Source organism: Narcine bancroftii, chromosome 2 (assembly GCF_036971445.1).
Source record: "Narcine bancroftii isolate sNarBan1 chromosome 2, sNarBan1.hap1, whole genome shotgun sequence".
Classification (NCBI taxonomy): domain Eukaryota; kingdom Metazoa; phylum Chordata; class Chondrichthyes; order Torpediniformes; family Narcinidae; genus Narcine; species Narcine bancroftii.
The window spans coordinates 99,774,792-99,801,156 of NC_091470.1; the positions used below are offsets into that span (position 1 = coordinate 99,774,792).

Consider the following 26,365-nt stretch of genomic DNA (forward strand, 5'->3'; position numbering starts at 1 on the left):
CTGAATAATCAAAGATGCTACTGAGGTGGTGTGGGAGTTAGTGCCATTTTCTACTTTCTGGCATACTTTTGCAAAAAAAAGACAGTCAGTCGCTAAAGAGCTGCCAGCCAAATACATCACTTTGACACTAACCAGGAAAGGAATTGAATAAATAGAAGTCTGAGGCTGAATTACAAATCTTGAGATTAATTCACCTGCAAGCACCTGGGTCTTATTGCTGCCAACGTCTGTGTAGGACTTCTAGAAACTGCAATATCCTAGCAATTTATTTTTCCCAATTTTTTTTATTCTCGAGAATTAATATAACTGATTGCAGTTTCACGACCCTATTGTAGCTCCTCAGCCACAGGCCATTCTTTATTTGGGAGCTGAGACTTTTAATGTTTATTTAATACAGGTACACAATCCTTTATCTGGACGTCTAAAATCCAGAAAGCTCCAAAAACCGGCATTTTTTTTCTGCTGCTGGTACAGCGGAGGGAGAGAGAGAGACAGCAGTGCAACTAGGTTGGGCGGGGATGGTGAGGAGAGAGATGGCAGCGCAACTCGGGTGGCGAGGGGGAGAGAGACGCCAGCGCGACTGGAAGGGGGTGGATACAGGAGCACAATTCGGGTGGGCTTAAATCTGGGGCAACTAGCTTTTGTTCTGAAATCCGGAAAAATCCAAAATTCAGAACACACTGTCCCCCAACGGTTCTGGATAAAGGATTGTGTACCTGTAGTGAGAGCTTCACTTTTTTTTCCTCAATTGGGTTTGATGTTTGTCCACTTACTTCCCCACCCGTTAAATGGACCTCCCTTCATTCTCTGACAATAGGGAATGAAAGGGTTATATGGAGCAGCATTTGGCTGCTCTCGGCCTGCATTCGTTGCAATTTAAGGAGAATGGGTGAGGGTGGGGGGGTGGAGGAAATCTCATCGAAACATTTCAAATGTTGAAAAGCGTGGACAGAGAAGATGTAGAAAGGTTGTTTCCCATGCTGGGAGAGTTTGGGACAAGAAGGCACAACTTCAGGATTGTAGGACGTGCACTTAAACAGAGATGCGTAGGGATTTCTTCAGCCAGAGGGTGGTAAATCTGTGGAATTTATAGCTGTAGATGGTTTTGGAGGCCGGGTCATTGGGTGTATTTATGGCAGAAATTGATAGATTCTTGATCAGCCAGAGCATCAAAGGTTATGGGGAGTAGGCCTGCTCCTATGTCTTATGAAAAAAATTGGGGATTATGATATTCATCTTCAAGCTGAACATAAATTTCAGATTTGCTGATGACGTAGGAAGATGGAGAAACATTAACTTTTATTAAATTTGCCATGTTTAATCACATAATGATGCTGCATTTTGCTGCAGATTTTCATTTGTACTCAGCATCTGATGCCTCTCATGTCAGTGTACAACAATAATCGGCCAGCAATGGTGGATTCCAGTCGCCCTGATGCCACTTTTCCATGGTCGCAATGTCCCAGTGAAACCTTTCACCGTGTTCGTCACCAACTACACCAAGATCAGCAGGGAAGACACCCAAGTGCAAATGCAGAAAATGAATTCAATGACATGTTGAACTTTGTGGTTTTGAAGTCGATGTAAAATCACAAAAATAGGTTTGATCTAAAAAAAATGGAATGTGATTGAAAATTTTTAATGATGATTTTCATGATCCATAAGACATATCCAAAAATGATCAGGAAGAAAAATCTTTGTTGTCCAGTGTTATTAAAAAATGAGATGGTGGCATATAGAGCCTTTTTTAAAACTAATATTTTGGCTTTGTGTTAAAATATACAATTCAGGCTGTTCACCTTTTTAATATTTTCTTCAGGCCAGACCTGGAGCTTCAATTTAAATGTTATCATCACGAAGACAGACAGATGAACACGAATTGGCCGGCTTCGGTCCAGGTTAGCGTGAATGCTACACCCCTCACGATTGAACGAGGTGACAATAAAACGTCACACAAACCACTCTACTTGAAACACGTTTGCCAGCCTGGGAGGAACACTATTCAGATCACCGTGACTGCCTGCTGCTGTGTAAGTCTTGATGCTCTCTTACTAATTGTTTTTCTTGATTTTGTTCCCATCCATGACACTGCTGCTGAGCTTGCGATTGCCAGCCAACTCCCCACCTCCACAACGTGTAAACTTTGCTGTCCAAGATTCAATTGTTTTATTGTCATGTCATGAAAACAGAAAATGTAAAACAGAAAAACCCCTAGTATCTGGCACCTATGGGGATTGGTAGATGCCAAATAAATGTATTTTCTGGTTGCTTGAGACTTACTCTTACAATGCCAAACTAATACACCTGCATTAAGAATAAACAGTTTAAAAGAAATATACTGTACTTACACTGAACAAACTTCACCTGCATGAATATATAAACATTAAAGCATTTAACTCTATTTTCAGTCACATTCTTTGAAAACGTTTAACCACCACTACATCTGCAGGTTCCTCCCCCTCCACGGAGTCGCGAGATAATTAACCCCCCCCCCCCCCCCCCAAGCCTCTGACCACGTCGACTCTTACTAAGCAGAGATAAGGAGACACTTTAAGAGAGTCACCCCAATGGCGAGTGGCGTCAATCAGCTCTTCATCCTGGACGACCCCGTTGCTGTTTCACACAACTTGATTCAAACAGCTGCTACGAGCAAACCACGGCAAAGGCCCTCTGCTGGCTGAATATTTGCTCCTATTTTCACCAAAGAATTTACTTCAAAGAACATTTACTGTTACAATTTTAACTGACATTTTTTTAACCTATTATTTTATTCTTATTTATCTTAATTTTTAAATTTATTTTCTTTTTTTTTGCCAGTTGTTTATATTCCAGATACAAGGGGTTTTACTGTGTTATACAAAATTTCATTTGGTGTGCTGTAAGGCAGACAGTCGCCTTTCGTATTGTCCTGAATCATAAATTTGTCATTTATCAAATGTGCAATTCATGTCAGAAAATATAACTCTCTAGAGTTGGTATAAAAAAAAACGGGAAAGTTATTGCATTCTTGAAAAGTTCCATTTTCACTCAGGGTAATACTAAAATAAATGGTAAGTTTAATTAAATTTAAACCCCATTAAATTTTCCTGCAATTAATTTGTTCAAATTCAAATTTACTATTATGCAACTGGACAAAACTGTCTTCAGCCTTCAGTGTAAAAACACGTGCAACAAATGTTTACAAGCGATTTACAGTATATGCAGTACATATATAAAAATTAATAAGTATTATTAAATAATAGTAGAGTCTCAGACAGAATTTGGTCTCATTCTGGTGCTTTCCTTGCAGTCACATCTGTTTGTGCAACAGTTAGTGCACAGACCTTCAGTCCGATCAGTATTACAAGGTCTCCTGAAAAAGAGACTTCTGCCTGCAGAGCACTGTATAACTAAAAGTGAGTACTTGTCAGATGTGCAACCTGTTCAAGTGTGAAAAGCATGTTATGAATTTTCCAAGACCAGAATGATGAGTAATGGTGAGAAATAGCTACTGGCTCCAAAGATCCCTTGATCCACTTTTTTTCCCGCCGAAGAGTTAATAATTATCCCAGACATGGGGGTTGGTAGGTTAATCAGCCAAAAATAATGCCTCTCGTGTGGAGGTGAGTGGTAGAATTTGGCAAGAGAGGGAATGAGGGAAGAAGAAAACAGTATTCGTACAATAAGGGCTTAGTGGTCCAAAGATCCATCATTCTAATTATATTCTCGCTCCCAAGAAATATGTGTAATTATCACAAATCCATTTATATTGTCTACTTTTATGTCCTTCTGCAGTAACATCCATAACTTAATATGTTTAAAATTTTCACTGAACATAATTTGTATTAAAAAGGATTTCAACAGGATTGAAAGGCAATAAATCCTGAGGACCTGATGTTCCACATCTTAGACTACTAATGGAAGAGGCCTCAAATGCAATAGTGGCCATTTTCCAAAATTATATCGCCTCGATCGGGTTTAACACAAAGTCTGCAGATGCTGGGGTTGAGCGCAATGCATCAATGTGCTAGAAAACTCAAGCAGGTCACGCAGCATCCATGGGAAGTGAATGGGACCAAAGTTTTGAGCCTGGGCTCGAAACATTGGTTATCTTTTACTTGCTTTGGAAGCTAGGTGGCCTGCTAAGTTTTCCCAGCACATTTGTGCCTTCAATGGTCTCTAAACATTTTCAGAGGATAGGAAGTACAGAACAACTCTGATTATCTGAAATGGTTGGGACTGGGCCTATTTCAGATAAATGGTATTTTCGGAGAAATTTTTAAAAACAGCCCAGAAGCAACAGCAAATCACTTGTAACTATGTTTAAACAGCAACAAACAAGGGAAGGCTTTTTAAAGCATTAAAATGTTTAATCCTCACCAAAAAATTGCTGGCGGCCGCCGATCACCGACACTTCCCCACCGAGGCCTCGCTCGTGCTGGGAGCCCGTTCCTGTCTGGGAGCTTTTTTTTTAAATATTTTTTTCACACTATTAACCATATTAATCAAAATACACACAAACATTTCCCTCTTGAATATACACAGTGTCATTTTCTCCCCTCCCTTCCCTCCCTCCTTCTCACCCCCCCTCTGAACCCATTAAACGTTCAACATATACAATACATTAAACCCATTAAACAATGTCATCACACAATGAAAATAAACAAGAAAATTATGTGATCTACTTTTACACACTGGGTCAGTTCTTTTTGTCTTCTCATTCTATCATTTTAAGGGGTGGAGGTCCGAGGCAAGCCCTCTCTGTTGTGTTCCATGTAGGGTTCCCAAATTTGTTCAAATAATGTGACTTTATTTTTTTAATTATATGTTATTTTTTTCCCAATGGAATACATTTATTCATTTCCATGTACCATTGCTGTATTCTCAGGCTCTCTTCTGATTTCCAAGTTGACATTATACATTTTTTTGCTCTAGCTAAGGCTATCATAATAAATCTTTTTTGCGCTTCATCCAGTTTGAGGCCTAATTCTTTACTTCTGATATTACTTAGAAGAAAGATCTCTGGATTTTTTGGTATGTTGCTTTTTGTGATTTTATTTAATACCTGATTTAGATCTTCCCAAAACTTTTCCACTTTCTCACATGCCCAAATTGCATGTACTGTTGTTCCCATTTCCTTCTTACAGCGAAAACATCTATCCGATAATGTTGGATCCCATTTATTTAACTTTTGGGGCGTGATATATAGCCTGTGTAACCACTGTTGGTGTCTTATTTCCTTGTACTGCATGGATTAAGTTAATGAACTTACAGACATTGTCCGTTGTTCGTCTTTTCTTAATAAATCCAGTTTGATCTAGTTTTACTATTTTTGGTACACAGTCGGCCAATCTGTTTGCTAATAGTTTTGCTATTATGGTATAATGTGAGTTAAGTAGAGATATTGGTCTATACGATGCTGGTGTTAGTGGATCTTTCCCCGTCTTTGGTATTACTGTAATTATTGCTGTTTTACATGCATCTGGCAAGTTTTGTGTTTCTTCTATCTGGTTCATTACTTCCAGGAGAGGAGGAATTAATAACTCTTTAAATGTTTTATAGAATTCTATTGGGAATCCATCCTCTCCAAGCGTTTTATTGTTCGGTAGCTTTTTTAATATATCCTGTATTTCCTCTATTTCAAATGATTTTATCAATTTGTTTTGCTCCTCTTCTTGCAATTTCGGTAGTTCAATTTTAGCTAAAAACTCATCTATTTTGTCTTCGTTCCCTTCGTTCTCAGTTCGGTATAAATGCTCGTAGAATTCCTTGAAGTTTTCATTGATCTCTGTTGGGTTATATGTAATTTGTTTGTCCTTTTTCCTTGATGCCAATACCGTTCTTTTAGCTTGTTCTGTTTTAAGCTGCCGAGCTAGTATTTTGTGCGTTTTTTCTCCTAGCTCATAATACTTCTGCTTTATTTTCATTATGTTCTTCTCCACCTTATACGTTTGTAGTGTTTCATATTTTATTTTTTGTCTGCCAATTCTCTTCTTTTAGTTGTATCTTCCCTTGTTGCTAGTTCTTTTTCCCTTTCCAGCTGTTTTATTTCCTGATTGTAGTCCTTCTTCATCTTAGTTACATAACTTATTATCTGCCCTCTGATGAAGGCTTTCATTGCATCCCATAATATAAATTTGTCTTTCACTGATTCTGTATTTATTTCAAAGTACATTTTAATATAGCGCTCAATAAATTCTCTAAAATCCTGTCTTTTAAGTAGCATGGAGTTTAATCTCCATCTATATGTTCTTGGTGGGATGTCCTCCAGTTCTATTGCTAATAACAGGGGTGAGTGATCAGATAACAATCTAACTTTATATTCCGTTTTCCTAACTCTTCCTTGGATATGGGCTGATAACAGGAACAGGTCTATCCTTGAGTATGTTTTATGTCCACTCGAATAATATGAATATTCCTTTTCCTTTGGGTGTTGTTTCCTCCATATATCCAAAAGTTGCATTTCTTGCATCGATTTAATTATAAATTTGGTTACTTTGTTCTTTCTGTTAGTTTTTTTTCCAGTTTTATCCATGTTTGAGTCCAAATTAAGGTTAATGTCCCCTCCTATCAATTTATTCCCCTGCGTATCTACAATCTTCAAAAAAATATCTTGCATAAACTTCTGATCCTCTTCATTAGGTGCATATATATTGACCAAATTCCAGAATTCTAAATATATCTGACATTTTATCATTACGTATCTCCCTGATGGATCTATTATTTCCTCCTCTATTTTGATTGGTAAATTTTTATTGATTAATATAGCTACTCCTCTGGCTTTTGAATTATATGATGCTGCCGTTACCTGCCCTACCTCGTCTCTCCTTAATTTCTTGTGTTCCACTTTCGTTAAATGTGTTTCCTGCACGAATGCTATATCAATTTTTTCTTTCTTCAATAAATTTAACAGCCTTTTCCTTTTGATTTGGTTATGTATTCCGTTAATATTTATAGTCATATAATTCAACATGGCCATCTCATACTCTGCACCTCATTTCCGCTTCCTCACCACCCACCTTTCCCCATTTCCATTTCTCAGTTTTCTTTTTTGAACGCACTGTATGTATGACAACATTTCTAAAATATAAAATACTTCAACCACTCCCACATCTAAAATTCCCTTAACCCCAAGTGTTCCCTCCACCTTTTTGACTCGCCCCTTGTCCCTTGCTGGGCAACCACAACTCCCCTCTCTATTTGGACTGCGAACCCGTTCGCAAGTGTCAACTGATTTCGCAGTGACTGCTATTCTCTCCCACCCAGCCCCCTCCAGAAAAGACTTTTATCTTCACATTACAACAAAGCTCCCCCTCTTTTCTCTTTTTTTTAACCCCCCTCCTCTTTCCCCCTTCTCCCTTACTTCCCTTTTCTTCCCTCCTTTAGTTCTTACTTATACATTATTTTTACTTCTTTATATGTAGTTTGTCATTGTTCTTTGTTCTTGTTACATCTCTTCATCTCCCTTTCTGTCCTGCAGGCGTTCTGCAAATTCTCGTGCTTTCTCCGGATCCGAGAACAGTCTATTTTGCTCCCCCGGGATAACTATACCGTTGGAAAGCTTAACATAAATTTATAGCCTTTCTACCTAGGATCGATTTTGCTGCGTTAAACTCCTTCCTCTTCTTTAGGACCTCAAAACTTATGTCTGGGTCGAAAAAAAAATGTTGACCTTTGTATTCCAGTGGTTTTTTGTCTTCTCTAATTTTATTCATTGCCTTCTCCAATATATTTTTATCTTGTTGTGTATCACAGAAATTTTACTAAAACGGATCTTGGTTTTTGTTGTGACTGTGGTTTCGGGGCTAATGTTCTGTGTGCCCTTTCTACTTCCATTCCCTCCTGCATTTCTGGCATTCCCAGGACTTTTGGGATCCATTCTTTTATAAAGTCTTTCATATCTGTGCCTTCTTCATCTTGCTTAAGGCCCACTATCTTTATATTGTTTCGCCTACTATAGTTTTCCATTATATCCATCTTCTGAGCTAACAACTCCTGTGTTTCTTTAACTTTTTTGTCACTTTCTTCCAATTTTCTTTTTAAGTCGTTCACTTCCATTTCTACCACCGTGACACATTCTTCCACATTTTCTAAGCCTTTCCTTACATCTGTTATGACCAGCTCTATTCTACTCACTTTTTCTTCTGTACTTTTCATTTTTCTTTTCATTTCACTAAATTCTCGTGTCAACCATTCTTTTAATGCTTTCATTTGTTCTTGAAAAATTTTTTTATCTATGTACTGACCATTCATTTTACCTCCTATTCCTCTGTGTAGAGCTTGGTGTTCTCCTTCTTCTGTGTCTGCTCTTGGGTTTGTGTCTTCTACTTCTCTTCCTTGTATATGTGTCTCTTCTGACTTTCTTGTCGAGCTGCTTGTCTCAGTTTGTTGGGAGTTTTTTTTCATGGCTTCTTGATGTTGGTCCTCTTCTTCTGGGCTGGTTATCTGTTGGGCCTCCTGCTTCTGTTTTTCTTTCTCATCCCTCCCCTTCCCGTTGCTTTCCTTTTCTTCCAGCTGGGAGCCCTGCTGTCAGGCATCTCTCAGCTGTTCGTGCTGTGTAGGTTCACTCCACAGCTGGTTCCCCCCTTCCGTCGGTGTTCTCCTTTTCTTTGTTGTGCGCATGCGCGATTCCTCACCTCTGTTTGGCTCAGTGAGCCATTTTTGCAGTCCCGCGGTTGGGAGGTTGCGACCCTGCGGAGTCTCCACTAACCTCAAGGAGCGGGCTCCTCTGTCCATAGCGGGTCCCTGCTTTTTCGTGCAGGCAAGGCCTTCTCCTTTTTCTTCCACCGTCTTTCCTTTTTTTCCCTGTTGTTTTTGGGTTTTCTTTCTTAGGTGCCATTTTCTTTCTTTTCTCCACACCTTTATCTTTTATTTGTTGTGTTTTGTGTATCTGGGGCTTTGCTTTTCCTTCACTTTTTTTCTACTTTTCTGGAGAGGGCTGGTATTCTCCTACCGGCCACTACTCCATCACATGACTCCTCCCTCCTGCCTGGGAGCTTGAGGTCCCCACTGCCACCGGGAGCCCGACATCCCTGGTTACTTTGGCTCCAAAAAAATTTTGCATAAATGAGGATTTCTGATTTGTTTCAGATATCCTAATTTATCCCAAAAAAAAATTAAATTTTGTATAACTGAGGATTTCGGAGAATCAGAGTTGTGCTGTAATTGATGTAATCCTGTTATTTGGGGGAAAAAATAAAAAGAGGGATTTAGCCTGACTGTATTGGAGAAAATGCTGGAGTCCATTATCAAAGGAGTAATCAGGAAATCATGCTTGACAAATCTAGTGCAATTTTTAAAGTTTTTAACTAATGGAATTAATAATTGTTTATTTTGGAATGGCAATAGCTAGTCTCCCCTTTTGGGGGGGATAGTCATTGCCTGGCAATTACTTAGCATGAATATTAGCTGGTTGATGCATTGGACTGCTGCAAAATGGAGAGAGTACAGTTGAGATTTACCAGGATGTTATTTGGATTGCAAAATAAGTCTTATGAGGTCGTTTTGCAGAGTTAGGGCTTTTCTCTTTGGAGCGTAGATAAATGGCCAATGCCTTTTTCCTGGGGCGGGAATAGCAAACACAAGAGGACATCTGTGCAGAGTGAAGGGGGAAAGTTTAGGAAGACACTAGAGTTACTTTCCCCCCCCCCCCCCCCAGAGAATTGTGGGTGCCTGGAATGCCTCGCCAGGGGTGATGGTGAAGGCTGAAACATTAAGGGCATTTAAGAGACTATTAGACAGGCACACGGATGAACGAAAAATAGAGAGTTATGAGGTAGGAAGGGTTTACTTTTGGTAGGAATATATAGGTCGGCAGAAAATCAAGGGCCGAAAGGCCTGTACTGTGCTGCAGTGTTCTAAAACTGCAAGAAACTGTGAATTAAGAGGCTGTTGTTCATACTGCATTATACGAATTATTTTAAACACAATTTTGTAAACGTTTACATGGTTTTTTTTGTCTTTGTGTCAGTCAAACGGAATTTCAACAGCAGTGCAGTGTCTTCAGGTAACCCTGGACTAAATGGGGAGGATGGTGTCGAACAAACCGCGATTAAAGTGTCATTGAAATGTCCAATTACGTTCAGGCGAATCCAGCTTCCAGCACGAGGACACGATTGCAAACACATACAGGTCAGTGGAACCGGCGCCCACACTGACCTGAACCAGCTCTACATTAACATTTGGCTAATACAGGAATTTCTCTCTTCCGCCTCATGAAGTCACATGGGTGTAAATTGATTGGCACAGACTTGAGGGGTGGAATGGGTTGTTACCCTAATTTTAAAAAAATAATTCCCCACAGAGGCAGAATTACCACCAGAGGCATACCTTGACTTACACCTGATCGAGTAATGTCGAATCGCCGGTATATCCAAGGTGGCTTTAAGGGTTTTATAAGGACCAGCCATATAATGGTGCACAGTACCCTAATGGTACTGTACTTATAGTACAGTAATATAGTACATACATGTAATTGTAAATCTATACTACAGTATGTACTTTCTATTGTGTTACTCTATTTACTATGACAAAAAGCACCCAGTATTGTCTAACATTTTTCTAATCCCAATGGCATATGAGACATCAACATTCGGCATCAAATCACATCCGTGTGGCCTCTTGTTTGTGTGTTATCCCATTGGCAGGCAGCAACCTCCTTTGAAGAAGACCGCAGAGCCCACCTCACTGACAAAAGACAAAGGAGGAAAAACCCAACACCCAACCCCAACCAACCAATTTTCCCCTGCAACCGCTGCAACCGTGTCTGCCTGTCCCGCATCGGACTTGTCAGCCACAAACGAGCCTGCAGCTGACGTGGACATTACCCCTCCATAAATCTTCGTCCGTGAAGCCAAGCCAAAGAAGAAATTTTATCTGAAAATATACAGTGCATCTTGGCCCTAAACAGTATTTACATTTTATTAACTACAGTATTTAGGCATGTGTATGTGCAATATAGAGGTTTATGTAAATATATATGTGTCATGGTATCTTTTGTACAGTATATTTCACCTATAATGATTGACACCCGCTGCCTTGCAGCTTTTGCCTCTTCAGGCAAAGGCTAGGAGAAGGCAATGCTGACTTCAAATCCCCGGGCTTGGCTCGCCCAGCCGTCAGTACCTGGAAAGGGCCCAGCACATGTCAGCCTGGCAGCTGTGACAGAGCGCAGCAAACCCAGTGGGCGAAGGATCCGTAAGGACAACGGCCAGCGAGCACGGTCTTGAAACAGACCGCTGAGGGGCAATCCCGCGTCACTCTGCTGTCGTGCCTCGCACTCCACCAGGCCCAGTGGCGTGGGACCCAGGGAGAGGTGTTTGTCCTGGGCAAGCATTCGCCTCCAAGTCCTTGCCCCGGCACGCGGTGTCTAAAGCTGAAAAGCTACAAGGCACTGTGTCCATCTTCGCTTGCGAAGGGATGGGCCACGGATGGAATTATTGTCATGCCCAAATCAATTTCCTTCTCTACTTCCAGAACGTAACCCGGATGCAAGTTGACGCAAGGCGGTATTTTAAAATTGGCTTGATTGGAACATTTCTAGAAATAAGGAAGATGTGCATGGTTTTTTTTTTACTTATACCTTGACAAATGGGTCAGACTCAAAACATTGGTTACCCTTTACTTCCTATGGAAGCCGTGTGACCTGCTGAGTTTCTCCAGCTCATTTGTACATTGCCCTCTACCCCCTGCAGATTTTCTTGTTTAACACGGAGATACGCAGGGATTGCACTAGTACCCATCTGACAGAATCCCACTGGATGGAATAATCCAGGTATTAACTAGGCTCCCTCAGATGGAACCACCAGTTGGCCTCAGTTATATAAAAGTTCTGAAGTTTCTCTCTCCATAGGAACTGTCTGAAGTTCAAGTTTATTGTCATCTGATTGTACATATGCATATACAACCTGACAAAACAGCACATCTCTAGGGCATAGTACAGATACACAGTACACCCCATAGACAAGTGACATATATACAGTACAATTCCGATTATCCAAAATAGTCGGGACCGGGCCTAGTTTGGATAAATGATATTTTCAGAGAACTGGTCTTTTTTCTTAAAAAACAGCCCAGTACCAACAGCAAATCGCTTGTTAACAGTGTTTAAATAACAACAAACAAGGGAAGGCTTTTTAGGCATGAAATAATGTTTCATTCTCTCCCAAACACAACCTGAACAAAATAAGATAAATCCAACACCAAAAACTCAAAATTCTACTCGGACCTTTTTCCAAAATTCCAAAAAAATTTTCAACCTATGACATCAGTTCGGCTCCGAAAAATTCTCAGATAACTGAGGATTTCTGATTGTTTCAGATATCCTCAGTTATCCAAATTTTTTCAGAGACGAAAAATTCTGATTTTTCTGAAATTCTCAATTATCCAAAAATATTTTCAGAGCTGAACAGATCCAAAAAAATGTTGGATAACAGAGGATTTCTGATAATCAGATAATCTGAGTTGTACTGTACATAGCGATACGATTTCTGACATAATCTGTTTCTAGGTTAGACTAGGGAATAGCTACAGTTTTGTCATGTTCTATAAGGGCAACAGTACTGCCTTTGTATTTCTCACCCAATTTAGTATCTTCTGGTGGGGGAAAACCGAATTGCAACCCTACTAATTGTACAATGAAAGAAAATCAAAAAACATAATAATAAAGGAGACTGTGAAATAGAGAAAAGTGCAAACCAGGCCTTTGTATCCAGTCCTGTTTAATGCATTTAGATTTCCAGTGTTTAGAACTCGTGTACAATGTGAGTGACAAATTAATACCATCAACAAAACAACTTTCATCCTGTGCTGCACAATGGAATCATTGCTTCCTTCTCCTTAACAGTGCTTTGACCTTGAGTCCTACCTCCAGTTGAACTGTGAAAGAGGAACATGGAGATGTCCAGTCTGCAAGTAAGTGCAGTGATGCTCGTTCAGTTGCTCTGTGGGAGAATTGTATAAAGCCTGCTGTATAAAAGGTGTACAATTGATATTTGACTGTAAAGTAGCTTTTTTTTCTTTTCTCATTCAGCCACAGAATTCCTATGGTACATAAATATTCTTTGTATCTTGCTTTGGTCAATGAACTTAGGCACTGGAGGGGAATGCCATAGTGGCCCCAGTCTGGTCCTTGATAATCTGCATAGCCCAGGGAATGCTTCATAGCAGAGTCATAGAGCTGTAGAGCACCGAAACGGGATCTTCGGCTCAACTCGTCATTGCCAGCAATGTTGTTTGCCCGAACCAATCCCACTTGCCTTCATTAGACCTGTATCTTTCCAATCCAGACACTTGTGCAAATATCTTTTAAGTGCTGTAATTCTACCTGTGTCTACCACACTGTCAACTCATTCCACATACCCACCTTTTGTTTCCCTTTAAATTTTTTTAATTATATGTTATTTTTTCCAATGGAATACATTTATTCATTTCCATGTACCATTGCTGTACTCTCAGGCTCTCTTCTGATTTCCAAGTTGACATTATACATTTTTTTGCTACAGCTAAGGCTATCATAATAAATATTTTTTGCGCTTCATCCAGTTTGAGGCCTAATTCTTTACTTCATAACACACCAATGGCATCATGAAGAAAGCCTCTACTTACTCAGGGGTTTGCGGAGGAGCTAGTGGAGTTGTTCAAGTGAACCGGTACGGACTTGAAGGGCCGTGCTGTAAATGGTTATATGGTTGTATGGTTATATATCAGAAGGAAAAGTAAGTTGGCCAAGACTAACTGTTTTAATTTAGACATACAGCACGGTAACTGGGCCTTTTGACCCATGACCCCGTGCTGCCCATTCACACCCAATCAACCTACGACCTCGTACGTTTTGGAGGATGGAAGGAAACCCAGGGCCCCTGGGGAAAACCCACACAGACACAGGGAGAATGGACAAACTCCTTACAGGCAGCGCGGGATTAGAGCTCCAGTCCTGATCACTGGTGCACTAACCATGCCACCTGAGGGCGATGGCACGATAGCCATGCAGTTTGACATGTCAGTAGGATGTGTAACCCACAATTTGCATTCTGAACTTAGTGATCTCTTTGAAGTAGAAAGAGAAACAAAGAAAGGATTACAATTGAGCTTTCACAATTAGGGATGAATTTTCCTTTTTCAATAAGTATTAGGGCCAGTGGTTCTCAACCTTTTTCCTTCCACTCACATACAACTTTAAGAAATCCCTATGCCATTGGTGCTCTGTGATTAGTAAGGGATTGCATAAGGTGGTCTGTGAGTGGGAAGGGAAGGTTCAGAATCACTGCAGTAGACCCAATTGTTATTGAAATATTTTGCTTGAAAAAAATTGTCATTAGCCCATTTCCTCTAGAGTTCTGAAACCGTGCACATAAAGGTACGATTAAAACAGTGGTTTTCAAACCTTTTTCTTTCCTCCCGCATCCCACCTTAAGCAATCCCTTACTAATCAAGAGCACCGATGGCATAGGGATTACATAAAGTGGGATGTGAGAGGAAAGAAGAAGGTTGAGAACCACTGGGTTAGGCCTAACTGAGCTGAATAGGTCATGAAGTTATTGCACTGACCCATAAATTAAACCCAATCAAGGCAGTGCATAGAAGCCTGAGGATTTTAGTCATCAAACAGAGGTCTTTTTAATTGATTCATTCAACTAGATGAGGCAAGGGTTACATTTACTGCCCAAACCTCAAGAAAGTAATGGTGTGTTATCTTATTGAACTGCTGCAGTCCATGTGGTGAAGATACTCAAATAGTACTGTCAGGATTCTATAGAAACAAAACTGTGAAAGACATAGATAGAGGCAGGTAAGTTGTTTCCATTGGTGGGAGAGACCAAAACTAGGGAAGCTTGCCTAAAAATTCAGGGTGGAAGATTTAAGACAGATGAGGAGGAACTGCTTTTCCCAGAGGGCGGTGAATCTATGGAATTCACTGCCCATTGAGGTAGTGGAGGCAACCTCAGTAAATATATTTAAGACAAGGTTGGATAGATTTTTACATAGTGGGGGAATCAAGGAATATGGGGAAAGGGGAGGTAGGTGGAGATGAGTCTATCATCAGATCCCCCCATGATCTCTTTGGCAGAGGAGGCTTGACGGGCCGATACCTGCTCCTATTCCTTTTGTTCTAATGTAATGGTTTTCAGGCTGTCAATGCAGCAACAATAAAAAGGAGTAACTACTGCCAGCTCAGGGCAGTGTGTGGTTTGGTGGGTGACCTCCAGTTAGTGGTGTTCTTGAATACAACTGCCCTTCTTAAAGTTCATGCCCTTCTTAAAGTTCATGGGGAGAAATATTGACAGTTCATCATGTAGAGGTGAACTTTGGAGAGAAAATACATTCAGGTGGAGGGGGTGTGTGCCTATTGTACACGTTGCTTTGCCTTCCATTGAGTGCTGTTGGAGCCGTCCACCAAGGAAAGTGTTGGAATGTTTTTTTAAAATTTAGACATACAGCATGGTTACAGGCCATTCTGAACCATGAGTCTGTGCCACCCAATTACACCCAAGTAACCTACTTTGAAGGCTGGGAGGAAACCGGAGCCCCCGGGGAAAACCCACGCAGACACAGGGAGAACCTACAAACTCCTAACAGACAGCGCGGGATTTGAACCCAAGTCCCACTCGCTGGTGCTGTAACAGTGTTGTGTTAACCATGCTGGCCATTTGTTGGTGAGTCATATCCAAAACGTTCCCACCCCACATACATCCCTCACTGAAGATCAGATGATGATAATGCCATTGAATGACGTGGAGTGCTGAAGGGTCTCCGTTATTGTGAATGATCACTGGTGTGTGACATGACCAGAACTTGCCTCGTGTGGTGCCTGAGCCAGGACTGGATCTTGTCCAGGTCCTGATACTTGCTGATGATGAAGGACAATTGCCAGGTGCCAGAGAGGTGCAAAAATGTGAAGAGTCTGCTGAGAAATAGACTTGAAAGTGAAATTTTAAAAATCTGAAATTGCTACCAACATTCAGCTCGATTAGGGTAGCTGCGAGTACAACGCTGTTAAAGTGCCAGCAACCGAGACTCAAATCCCGCATTGTATGGGGTTTCTATGCTTCGGGTTTCTGTTTCCTCCCACCCTTCAAAATGTACTGGGGGGTTAATTGGGTGTAATTTGGCAGCACGGGCGTGTGGATTGATTGGGTCTGTTTCCATGCTGTATGTCTAAATTTAAATTAAGAGGCAGTGTTATTGAAATATTAACTCTGTTTCTCTTTTCACCCTGGAAATATTGACCCCATAGCACTACATTAATTTGTTGTTAAAAGCTGCCCTGCCTTCCTTTTTATTAATCATATTATGGGTAAACAATACATGAGGAGAATAGTACGTCATTATATAAAGGGGGAAAACATATATGATCTGTCGCTCTTATTGTTGCCCCCTGGTGGTAGTGGTAGGGGTGGATAGGGAGAGGTTCCCGGACCAAGGGCAGCAATCATCTCCATGACATTGGGCATGATCATCTGACTGGGGCTCATAGACTTGCACCTTTTGGCTATTGGGCCATCTGGATCATTTATGTGGATGTCCGACTTCACTGGTACTGGTCTCCAGCTGCATGTAGGGTCATCATATGATATAACGTATTATATTACATCACAGTTAATGAATATGTTCTTATCTCAAACTGAAATCTTCCCCCCCAAAAAAAAAGAAACTATTTTATACAAAACCCCACCTAATCTAAGAAAGAAAAAGACTGGGCAGCCTATCCTGAGAATTTATTAATAAAAATGAATTGTCTGGTCCTCACCATCAAATAGAAAAAGAAATAAAATATAGACTGGAAGGGAAGACGTGGAAGTAATTTATAAAAGGTCGCCAAGTTTCTTCAAATTTAACAGAAGTATCAAATCAACTTTCTCTAAACTTAAACGTGACATAATTTGAGAGCACCACTGAGTCAAAGTAGGTGGATTAGAATCTTTCCATTTAAATAAGATCACTCTTCTTGGCAACAATGTAGAAAAGGCTACAACCTGATAGGTGGAAGAGGGAACTCGTCCCACTTCTGGAATTCCGAAAAGAGCAGTCAATGGGATAGGTTGTAAACTGATTATCCAGTCTAGCTGACAGTCTTAAAAATATCTATCCAATACCTCTCCAGCATAGGGCATGACCAAAACATACGAGTTAGAGATGCACTGTTTCATTAACGTTTGTCTTTGCTTTTCACAGCAAAACAGCACTGTTGGAGGGGCTGGAAGTTGACCAGTATATGTGGGGCATCTTGGCAGCCATTCAAAAGTAAGTTCATTTTTTTGTTTGTAGCTCCGACAGAGTTCCTTTTGTTTTAAATTTCCTGCGAGGCCAGAAAGAAACAATGGATGAGCTTTTATGGTCTCTTAAACTTGCATTTTGCAGTGTATTTCTCATGAGTCAGTTTATTAACTAAAACTTCAATCTCCAAATTGCTCAATCAACAATCAGCCTTAAATGTGCTGATCAGGGGGTGAAGATATTTCTTCCTATTGTACGCTTAGCAATGACTGATCAAATGGAAAACATTTTAAATTGAGACAAGGGCAGAATTGATTTTATCCACATCTGGCGCCAAGGGAGGTGGGGGGACATTTGCGGCATTGCCCCCCACCCCGCAGCACTAGCGTCGCTAGTCTCTGCATTTGTTACATCAGAGGGAGGGAGAAGTGTGACGGTGGCACACAGAGGTGGTTCATGACAGATAGGCACCACCGCCAACTTCTCTTCACCCCCACCCCCCCCCCCCTCTTTCTGGCTGAGCGAGTTTTCGAACGTCGGACTGCGGGCCCCCACCCCAGTTACCCTAATGCCCCCCCCCCAATTAGACGTTCTGATGCTGACCCTGAGTCTCTCATTGGGCTGCGATTTTACTGGATAAATATAAAAATCTGATAAATGATGCATTTAGCAATGATGCATTTCCACAATTTCTGATCCAGCCTTTTGCATAACACCTTTGTAATGCAATCTGTTTAAACGGTCATTGTCCATAAAATCAGCCCCTACGTTGAGCTTTAACAAGCTGTGAACGGTGGACTGGATTCTCTGGGAGATAAAACCCTGGTTGACTTTTAATTAGCTCAAAGATTAGGGAAAGGCTTTTAAGATCTTATTATGCAAATGCAACAGCCGCAGCAATAATACGTACTTATACAGGTCCTTTAATATTAAGTACAGGAGATACTACCTGGCTTACAGCCATAATTGGGACTGAAAGATCAGTTGTATCTCAAAATGGACGCAAGTCGGAGTTTTGCCCGCTTGCATGGAGTACCAAAGTTTTAAAGTAATCTTTTTAATCAAATGTTGTATTTGACAAAGTATAACAGGGATATAGGGCATGTAAGAGCCAAAATGTGTGTTCTTACTTGGTTAGTCAACGTCCCAAGGTCCGTAGGCTGGGCACGGCCATCTTGATTCCTGTGCGCTTGCGCAAGTCTTCAGTCGACTGCCGCGCCCTTAACTCTTGCATATGCGCCAACTGAAATACGCAAACCAACCGCGCATGCACCAACTGAAGACCCGCGCACAGAAATTAAGATGACCGTGCTCAGCCTACGGACCCTGGGACATTGACTAACAAGATAAATGCGCACATTTTGGCTCTTACACGCCCTGTATCCCTATTTATAGTTTGTCAAATACAACATAAACAGTGTAAATTTGATATTTTTTCTTATATTTTTTAAAAATTCAGTCGTTATGTGCTGACGGATGCAAGTCGCCGAGTACCTATGTTCCAAAAAAGCTCCAAAGAAAATTTTGACAATTTGGCATGGAGCTGCAGAAAATCCCATTAGAATTGATGACCAAAAGTTTGGGGGAAAAATGTAGACTTCAAGGAGCTTCTTAAGTTAGAAGCATTATGTCAACCTTCTACAGGAGCTCTACTGAGAGCATCTCGGCTGGCTGCAATCTCAGTGTGGCAGTTATTGCAGAGAACTGAGTTGGAGGTCAACCCACCTAACCGTAAGAGTGGCAGAGAGGATCGCTGGGGTCTCCCTCCCCCCATTGACATGATCTACCAGGATCATTTTCTGAAAGAGGTTGCCTCAAATCATTGAGAACCTTTTCCACCCTGCACACAGCGTCTTTCAGCTGCTCCCGTCGGGGAAGAGATCCAGGAGGGTCAGAGACAGAACCACCAGGCTGAGGAACAGCTTCTTCTCACCATCCAAGACTCTCATCTTGCATGAAACAATATTTATTTATATGAATACATCCTGCATATGTATTGTCTGTCTTTATGTGTGTTATGTCAGGTTGTGTGTCTGCGTGTTTTGTACTGAGGGCCTGTGAATGCTGTTTTGTCAGGTTTTACCTTGTGCAATCAGATGACAATAAACTGGACTTGATACAGTGAAACCTGAAATCACTTGGATAAGAATACTTTCTGCTTAATTTTCCTAGCACTGAGTTTGAAGAAGTTACCATTGACCCTACATGTAGCTGGAGACCAGTACCAGTGAAGTCGGACATCCACATAAAAGATGACCCAGATGGCCCAATAGCCAAAAGGTGCAAGACTATGAGCCCCAGTCAGATGATCATGCCCAATGTCATGGAGATGATTGCTGCCCTCGGTCCGGGAACCTCTCCCTATCCATCCCTACCACTACCACCAGGGGGCAACAATAACAGTGACTACGCTCATCAGAGTAAGTATTATAGTGGCCACTCCTGATCTTTTTAGAAAGATGGTTGGTTACCTCCTTGGTCCACAATGGGACTTATAGGTTCAGGGCACATCCAACACTCCTTTCAGAGCACTGCAACAGCTCACTCCATCCCCATTCACCTGTTGTTGAGTACTCTTGAGACAAAGCAGCAATGCTAGACTAGGAGATGTGCCATGTCAGTGAAATACCTCACACTTCAGATTATGCCTTCCAGCATTGCCCTGCAATGGCCTCCATCTAATCCAACTGCTATATCCGTGGTTCTCCTTGGTTTGCTAAAGAATCCAGCTACTTCAGCTCCTGTGTTTCAGAGTTGGAAACATCCTTTTGGTTGTCTGGAGGGAGTTGCATTTGAAGAAGATAACGTTCAAAAGCCATCGATGGGTACAGCGGCTGTGCTAGGAATCCAACATCCTGCACAGGACCCTGGTATTTCCTGGGACAGGAATTCCAAGTGGGGTGGGGAGGAATTCCTATCCAGAGGCCCACGTTTACTTTAACGCCAAGTTTTAATGTCACCGGATACATGTTTACTTTTTTTTTTAAAAAGCAGCTCCCCATTTGGAAGCCAGCCTCGTTGACAGGCTTGACTTCCTGTCAATCAAGGGACACTGCAGAGGAGCTTGCAGCTCAGAAATTGTTAGGTTTCCTGCTGTCCCTGATGTTCATCTAAACTGTAAACGCTTTGTCAGTGTGTGATATATGGGCAGAATGATCTGTGTAATACATTTGAAATACTGATTTGCAGCATCCATATTTATGGCAGGATGTTTAATAAGGATTGATGTTAATAAGGTGTATTTGGTTATCTGTTCCCACCCTGTAGTACAATATATGTTGCACTAAGAACTAGTGTCAAAACTGCTTCTTTATTTTCAACAGATTCTGTTTATTCTGGGCAAGGGAACTTCCCTGATTTTCCCCATGGCAATACTAACAACACATCAATTAATGAGTTTATGCATGGGCCACCGCTGACCTACCCATCAGACATCCCAAATATGACTCCCGACAAACCTCTTGGGCACGCAATGCCAGATCAGGTAAGTCTTTGCACCTCTGTGTCTCTTGCATCAATGCTGTGTTCTTGGAAATTACTGAGGAAGCTGAGCAAAAGAACACAAAAGAAACCATAATTCATTGCAGTTTCATCCAGTATTTTGACCACTTTTTAAAAATATCAAATCATGTTCATATCATTGTGGAATATATTATTCTTAATACAATTGTAAAAAGCTGACAAAAAATAGCCTTGTGTGGTGGCTTGCCTAAGCACAATTCGAACAACTCAAAGTCATGGGTGAATCGCTGACCTCAGCAACCAGGAAGACTCTGGCTCCGGGCCAGAAGGTAATGTTATTTCCGCCCCGCGCGGGATTTCCTGGGAGGAATGTTTAAAATGCTTGAATGTGAATAAGTAAACAGTTTTCCGACTGGACGCCACTCGAGTCAGACTTCTTTCTCTCACTGCGACACAGCGCAACTACATTGGTGACACCGACAGGCCCAATGGATTTTTGACCCGGCATGGACAACGCGGTCTCACAAAGTGCAGTCTCCCTCAAGCTACCTTCCTTTTGGACGATTCGGCCAGCGGTCTGGTTTGAACAAGTTGAGGCACAGTTCCAAATCAGGCAGATAGTTGCAGACACCAACAAGTACTATTAGGTGGTGAGCACCCTCGAGCAGGAGATGCGGGTTGTGTGATCGATTTCTTGCGTCAGCCACCAGCTAACAATAAGTACGAGGCGCTTAAAGCCCTCCTCCAGTCATTCGGTCTCTCCCGCTGCAAATGAGCCACACAGCTCCTGCCCATGGACGACCTAGGTGACCGCGCATGGCAGACGGGCATAAGACCTGTCTGCTCTTTGAACAAATTTTTCTAGACAAGGATTTCAACAACCCCCGCAGGGTGGCCGCCCATGCAAACGTCCTGTGGCATGCAAAGCAACAGGGCGGATGCCCTGTTAAGATTAGGGCTACGTCACGCCCAAAGGCCCAGGCTCCATGTACCCCAGCAGTGAGGCCGTACGCACCCTCGAACATTCGAGGGACAACACCAGCACAGATTCTTAGTGTTTATACAATCAGCAGTGGGATTCCAGAGTGCGCCATTGCTGACCTCCATGTGCATTTCTGGGAAATGCCATGGCCAGCCGTCGCTAATGGCTGGCCACCGTAACTTGTCTGGGACAAGCACTTCGGGCACGTTCCTGGTGGACACTGGCATAGATAGGGTGGACAGCCAGCAACCATTTCCTAGGGCAGGAATGGCAAACACCAGAGGACATAGGCATAAAGTTATGGGAGGTTAGTTTAGGGGAGACATCAGGGGTAAGATTTTACCTTCAATAAGATTCCCCCTCATTCCTATAAATTCCAATTAATACAGGCCAATAGATGTCAAATGCTCCTCATATGATGACCCTTTCATTCCCAGAGTCATCCTAATGAACCTTCTTTGAATCCACTCCAACGTCAACACATCCTTTCTTAAATGAGGAGCCCAAAACTGCTCACAATACTCCAAGTGAGGTCTCACCAGGGCCTTATAAAGCCTCAACATCACATCCCTGCTCTTGTATTCTATTCCTCCTCAAAATGAATGCCAGCGTTGCATTTGGCAACTTCTCCGCTGTCTTGACCTTCAAGTTTACGTTCAGGCTATCCTGCACGAGGTCACCCAAGTCCCTTTGAATCTTGGGATTTTCAATTTTCTCCCCACTTAAAAAGTAGTCTGCTAATTTTTCTTCTACCAAAGTGCATGATTGAACACTTTCTGGCCTTATATTTCATTTGCCACTTCTCTGCTCATTCTCCTAATCTGTTTAAGTCCTTCTGCAGCCTCTGTGTTTCCTCTACACTATCTGTTCCTCCACCTACTTTCATATCAACCACAAATGTGGTCACAAAGCCATTCATTGCATAATCCAAATAAGTAAAATACCCCTGTGGAACACGCTAGCAGTTGGCAGCCAATCAGAATATGATCCCTGTATTCCAACTCTGTACTTCCTGCCACTCAGCCAATCCTCTACCCATGCTAGTATGTTTCCTGTTATACCATGTGATCTTATTCAGTAGCCTCATGTGTGGCACCTTGTCAAATGCCTTCTGAAAATTCAAATACACAACACCGCCTATCCAGTATGTTTGTCACGCCTCCAATAGGTTATTCAGGCAATATTTTCCATTAAGGAAACAATGCTGGGTTTGCCCTATCCTGTCATGTGTCTCCGAGAATTCCAGAACGTCATCCTTTATGATCGACTCCAACATCTTGCAAATCACAACCACTGATGTTAGGCTAACTAGTCTACAATTTTCTTTCTGTTGCCTCTTCTCTCCTTTTCCCCCTCCCACCCCCCACTTGAATAGTGGGGTGACATTTTCAATTTTGAAATGGGACAGATCTCACTCAGAAGATGGTCACAAATAATACATCTATGCTTCTGCAGACTTCAATCTATTGTTCTTACATAGTCACAATACAATTCCAGGTGGCAGCAGAATTTGTACATTTTTCTGATATACCAATAATTGTACAAAGGAAGGTTTAGTTACCAAGTTCAATTAGTATATCAGTTGACTGTCATCTCCTTGTTCTCCACTCGTCGGTGCTAATGCTCTTCCTCCTTGTGTGCCTGTGGTTACACTAGCAATTGAGGTTGTGGTCAGTTAGAATCAGGTTCCCTCCAGTGACAAAAAGAAAATGGATCAAAGAAAGGTGGGAAAATGATACCCATGCACACCAAAGAAATTAGGAATCCCCCCCAGCTGTAACATCAAGTTTGGTTGTGTGACCCCAATTCCCTTACTGTTGTGTTGTGCAGAAGAGTATCTTCTCCCAACCTGCTCGTCTCCATCCCTTCAGTTGATCCTTTGACTTCGCTGATACTTTGTGAAGAGTTTGAGGTGAATTTGGTGGAGAGCATTCTGGCTAGTTTGCATCACTGTCTGGTATGGAAGTGCCAACGCTCAGGTGTCTTAAGAAAGCAGCCTCTATCCTCCAGGGCCTCCCACCACCCAGGCCATGCCCTCTTCACTCTGCTACCATTGAGGAAAAGAGGTACATGGGCCTGAAGATGAGCACTCAGCGGCACAAGGCTTACTTCTTACCCCTCTGCCATCAGATTCCTGAATAAACAGTAAATCACAGTCACCGCCTTACTTTGTCTTTTTCTTGCACTATTTTTTATTTGTTTTGGAAGGTGGTTTTATGTAAATGTTTGCCCTCTGATACTGCTGTAAATAACAAATTTCGTGATAGGTTCAGGACAATAAATTCTGATTCAGACTTGGAATAAATAGTTTCATTGTAAATCTATGACGGTTTTAAATTTGGTGCACTTAAGTGTACTTTATGATGCAGCTCTCAAATGGACATACCTGGCAAGAAGGAATTGTTCCCGTGACCCCTTGAAGTTGGGATGTTTATCGTCTCTTACAAGCCCCAATGACAGTCTCTAGCACCTCCCAATAGTCATTTTTTATCTTGTTCTTGCATGTCAAACAAGGCACTGCCCCTCTCATCTGCAGGAGACATCATACCTACTGTTGCCATCGAGAGTTCTTTTAAAAGATTGGAAGGCCTGTTGTCATGAACAGAAACATTTCCCGACTAAAAGCACACAAGCATTTACAACCTGGTCTAAAACTTTTTCTCTGGGGCACCAAATATGGACCAAATTACATTTGTTCCTTATCCAATTTCTACCACTGTCCTTTAAAATATCTGAAAAGTTTGAATATCTGTGGTCTTCCCATTATTTTGATTTCATTTTTTTTCCCCTCTTTTCTCCACAGATTCCTCATTCTGCAACAATAGAGCAGTCCCACCCTACTATGCAGCAAGGAGTTCATGCGCCCCACCTTGGTAACCAGTCAGGGCAACCACTGCACCATAGAACCCCGTCCCAGCACCCACGGCAGCTCCAGCAGACTGGCTCCAGCGTCCATTCACATGGTGAATTAACCTTCAACCCTTCTTCGGTGATGGAAGGGCAGCCAGGTGGTCAGGGAGCAGCTGATGTTCCAGAGCCTTCTCTGGAAGTAAGTGTGATTCATTTTGCAGGTATCTTTTCATTCACTGTTTGAAGCTTCCTTTATGCAAATAACACATTCGCCACAGGATTATTCCTTCAATAGGAGTGTAACATCATAGACCCACAGCAATAGAAGTTCATCAAGATGTTATTTTTTTTAAAAACAATATTTTTATTAATAATCACTAATATAATATCTTACTTAAATCTAAACTTAACCCCAACTATGTGCAAATATACGTGCGCGCTACCCAAACCATTACAGCTTAGGAACAATTCTGGAAAGTCAATTCAAAGTTTAGTCTTAGAAATCCTGTGTGGAAACCCAGAATCTTTACACTGATGCTCAGAAGTAATAATGAAGTACATGAAACACTGAGTGATCAGACTGCTCAAAATGCGTGAATCCTTGTCGAGTTGCTTCCAGAGAAGTGTTCTTCCATACAAATGATCGTCATACTCCTCTCTTCCTTGTTTAGGGAAAAACGAAATGTGCAACTTCCACAATGCTTCCAAAGACCGATCATTAAAATGGTCACAGTGATTCACTGATTTCCCCGACAAAGAGAAAAAGCAGAAGTGTCCTTCTTACAGAGCCATTCCAACTGCTTGATCAGTTTCAATGTCCTAAATACATGATTCATGATCATGTCTCTCTTTCTACCAGATGTCTTTTCTTGGGTAAACAATCCATTGTTCTGGGTTTTAATTGAGAGCATTAACTCTGTTTATGGTTTGGACTCAGGGGCCAGGCTGTCTGGAAAAGTTGTGAACTGTGACTGTGTAGCGACTACTTTGGTAGAGCTACTAAAGCAATACACATACACCAAGGTTAGTCAACACAAGACTGTTTATTTGGACTTTACAGGCTTCTTTTATATCCCTCACATCCCGGGCTCCACGGGACGGGGTGGTGACATCACTTTGAGTTTGGTGCCAATCCATGGGACTGGCAGGTTTAAATTAAACACAGTGAGAGCCCCACGCCTTTTGACAGGAGGCCCAGAAGGCCAATGTGCCATTACTCGGCACACAGCACCACACACATGCAGTCCATTAGCCGGGTGAGTACCCAGATGTCTGTCCTACGGCTCAGCGCGCCCGCCAAAGAACCATGCCAGCAACGGTTCGCGATACTGCGCTGTGAGCCCGCTACACCTGTTTGCAGCCTGCTCCAACCCCCAAAATAACACTGAAGCTTTCAACAGGAATAAAAGTAAATTAAAATGCTCAGTAAGTCAGACAACAAAGCACTGCAAGATTGTTAATCATGAAAACTGGTTTTCTCCAGTCCTAGAAATGTATTCTGTTGAAACTAGTGGTCTGTACTGTCTCGACCAGACAAAATGTTGGAAATACTCAGCAGGCAGAAAAGGAAAGTGTTAAGGTTTCAGGTTTAGGACACTTCACATTATTGGAAAAATATAAACCAGTTTGCTTTCAGAAGCAGACAAGGTGGGGCCCTGATGAGCGAGGCCATGATTTAATGTAGCATTAGGAATCAAGTTAAACCTTTGTTTGTAATGTATTGTTAAAGCAAAGCTGTGGGGCATAGTAGAAGATCCAATTATATGAATTGACAAAAAAAAATCCTGAGCTAAAATGATGAGAAAGAAAGAGCGAGTAACGGAGTGGAAAGTCCTGCAAAAGATAGGGGACACAACCCAGTACATCAAAGATAAAACC

General features: G+C 41.7%; 1 protein-coding gene across 6 annotated transcripts in view; it reads left to right on the forward strand.

Moving 5' to 3' along the window:
• Positions 1-26,365, forward strand: part of LOC138753986 (zinc finger MIZ domain-containing protein 1-like) — a 196,940-nt gene that overhangs the window by 163,040 nt on the left and 7,535 nt on the right. For all 6 annotated transcript variants that reach the window (XM_069917661.1, XM_069917664.1, XM_069917662.1 and 3 more), the window contains 8 exons: positions 1,820-2,030; positions 3,290-3,395; positions 9,950-10,110; positions 12,824-12,891; positions 17,152-17,220; positions 19,366-19,613; positions 20,517-20,677; positions 24,441-24,686. In XM_069917661.1, coding sequence (XP_069773762.1) covers positions 1,820-2,030; positions 3,290-3,395; positions 9,950-10,110; positions 12,824-12,891; positions 17,152-17,220; positions 19,366-19,613; positions 20,517-20,677; positions 24,441-24,686 — 1,270 coding nt within the window. The remainder of the gene's footprint in view (positions 1-1,819; positions 2,031-3,289; positions 3,396-9,949; positions 10,111-12,823; positions 12,892-17,151; positions 17,221-19,365; positions 19,614-20,516; positions 20,678-24,440; positions 24,687-26,365) is intronic.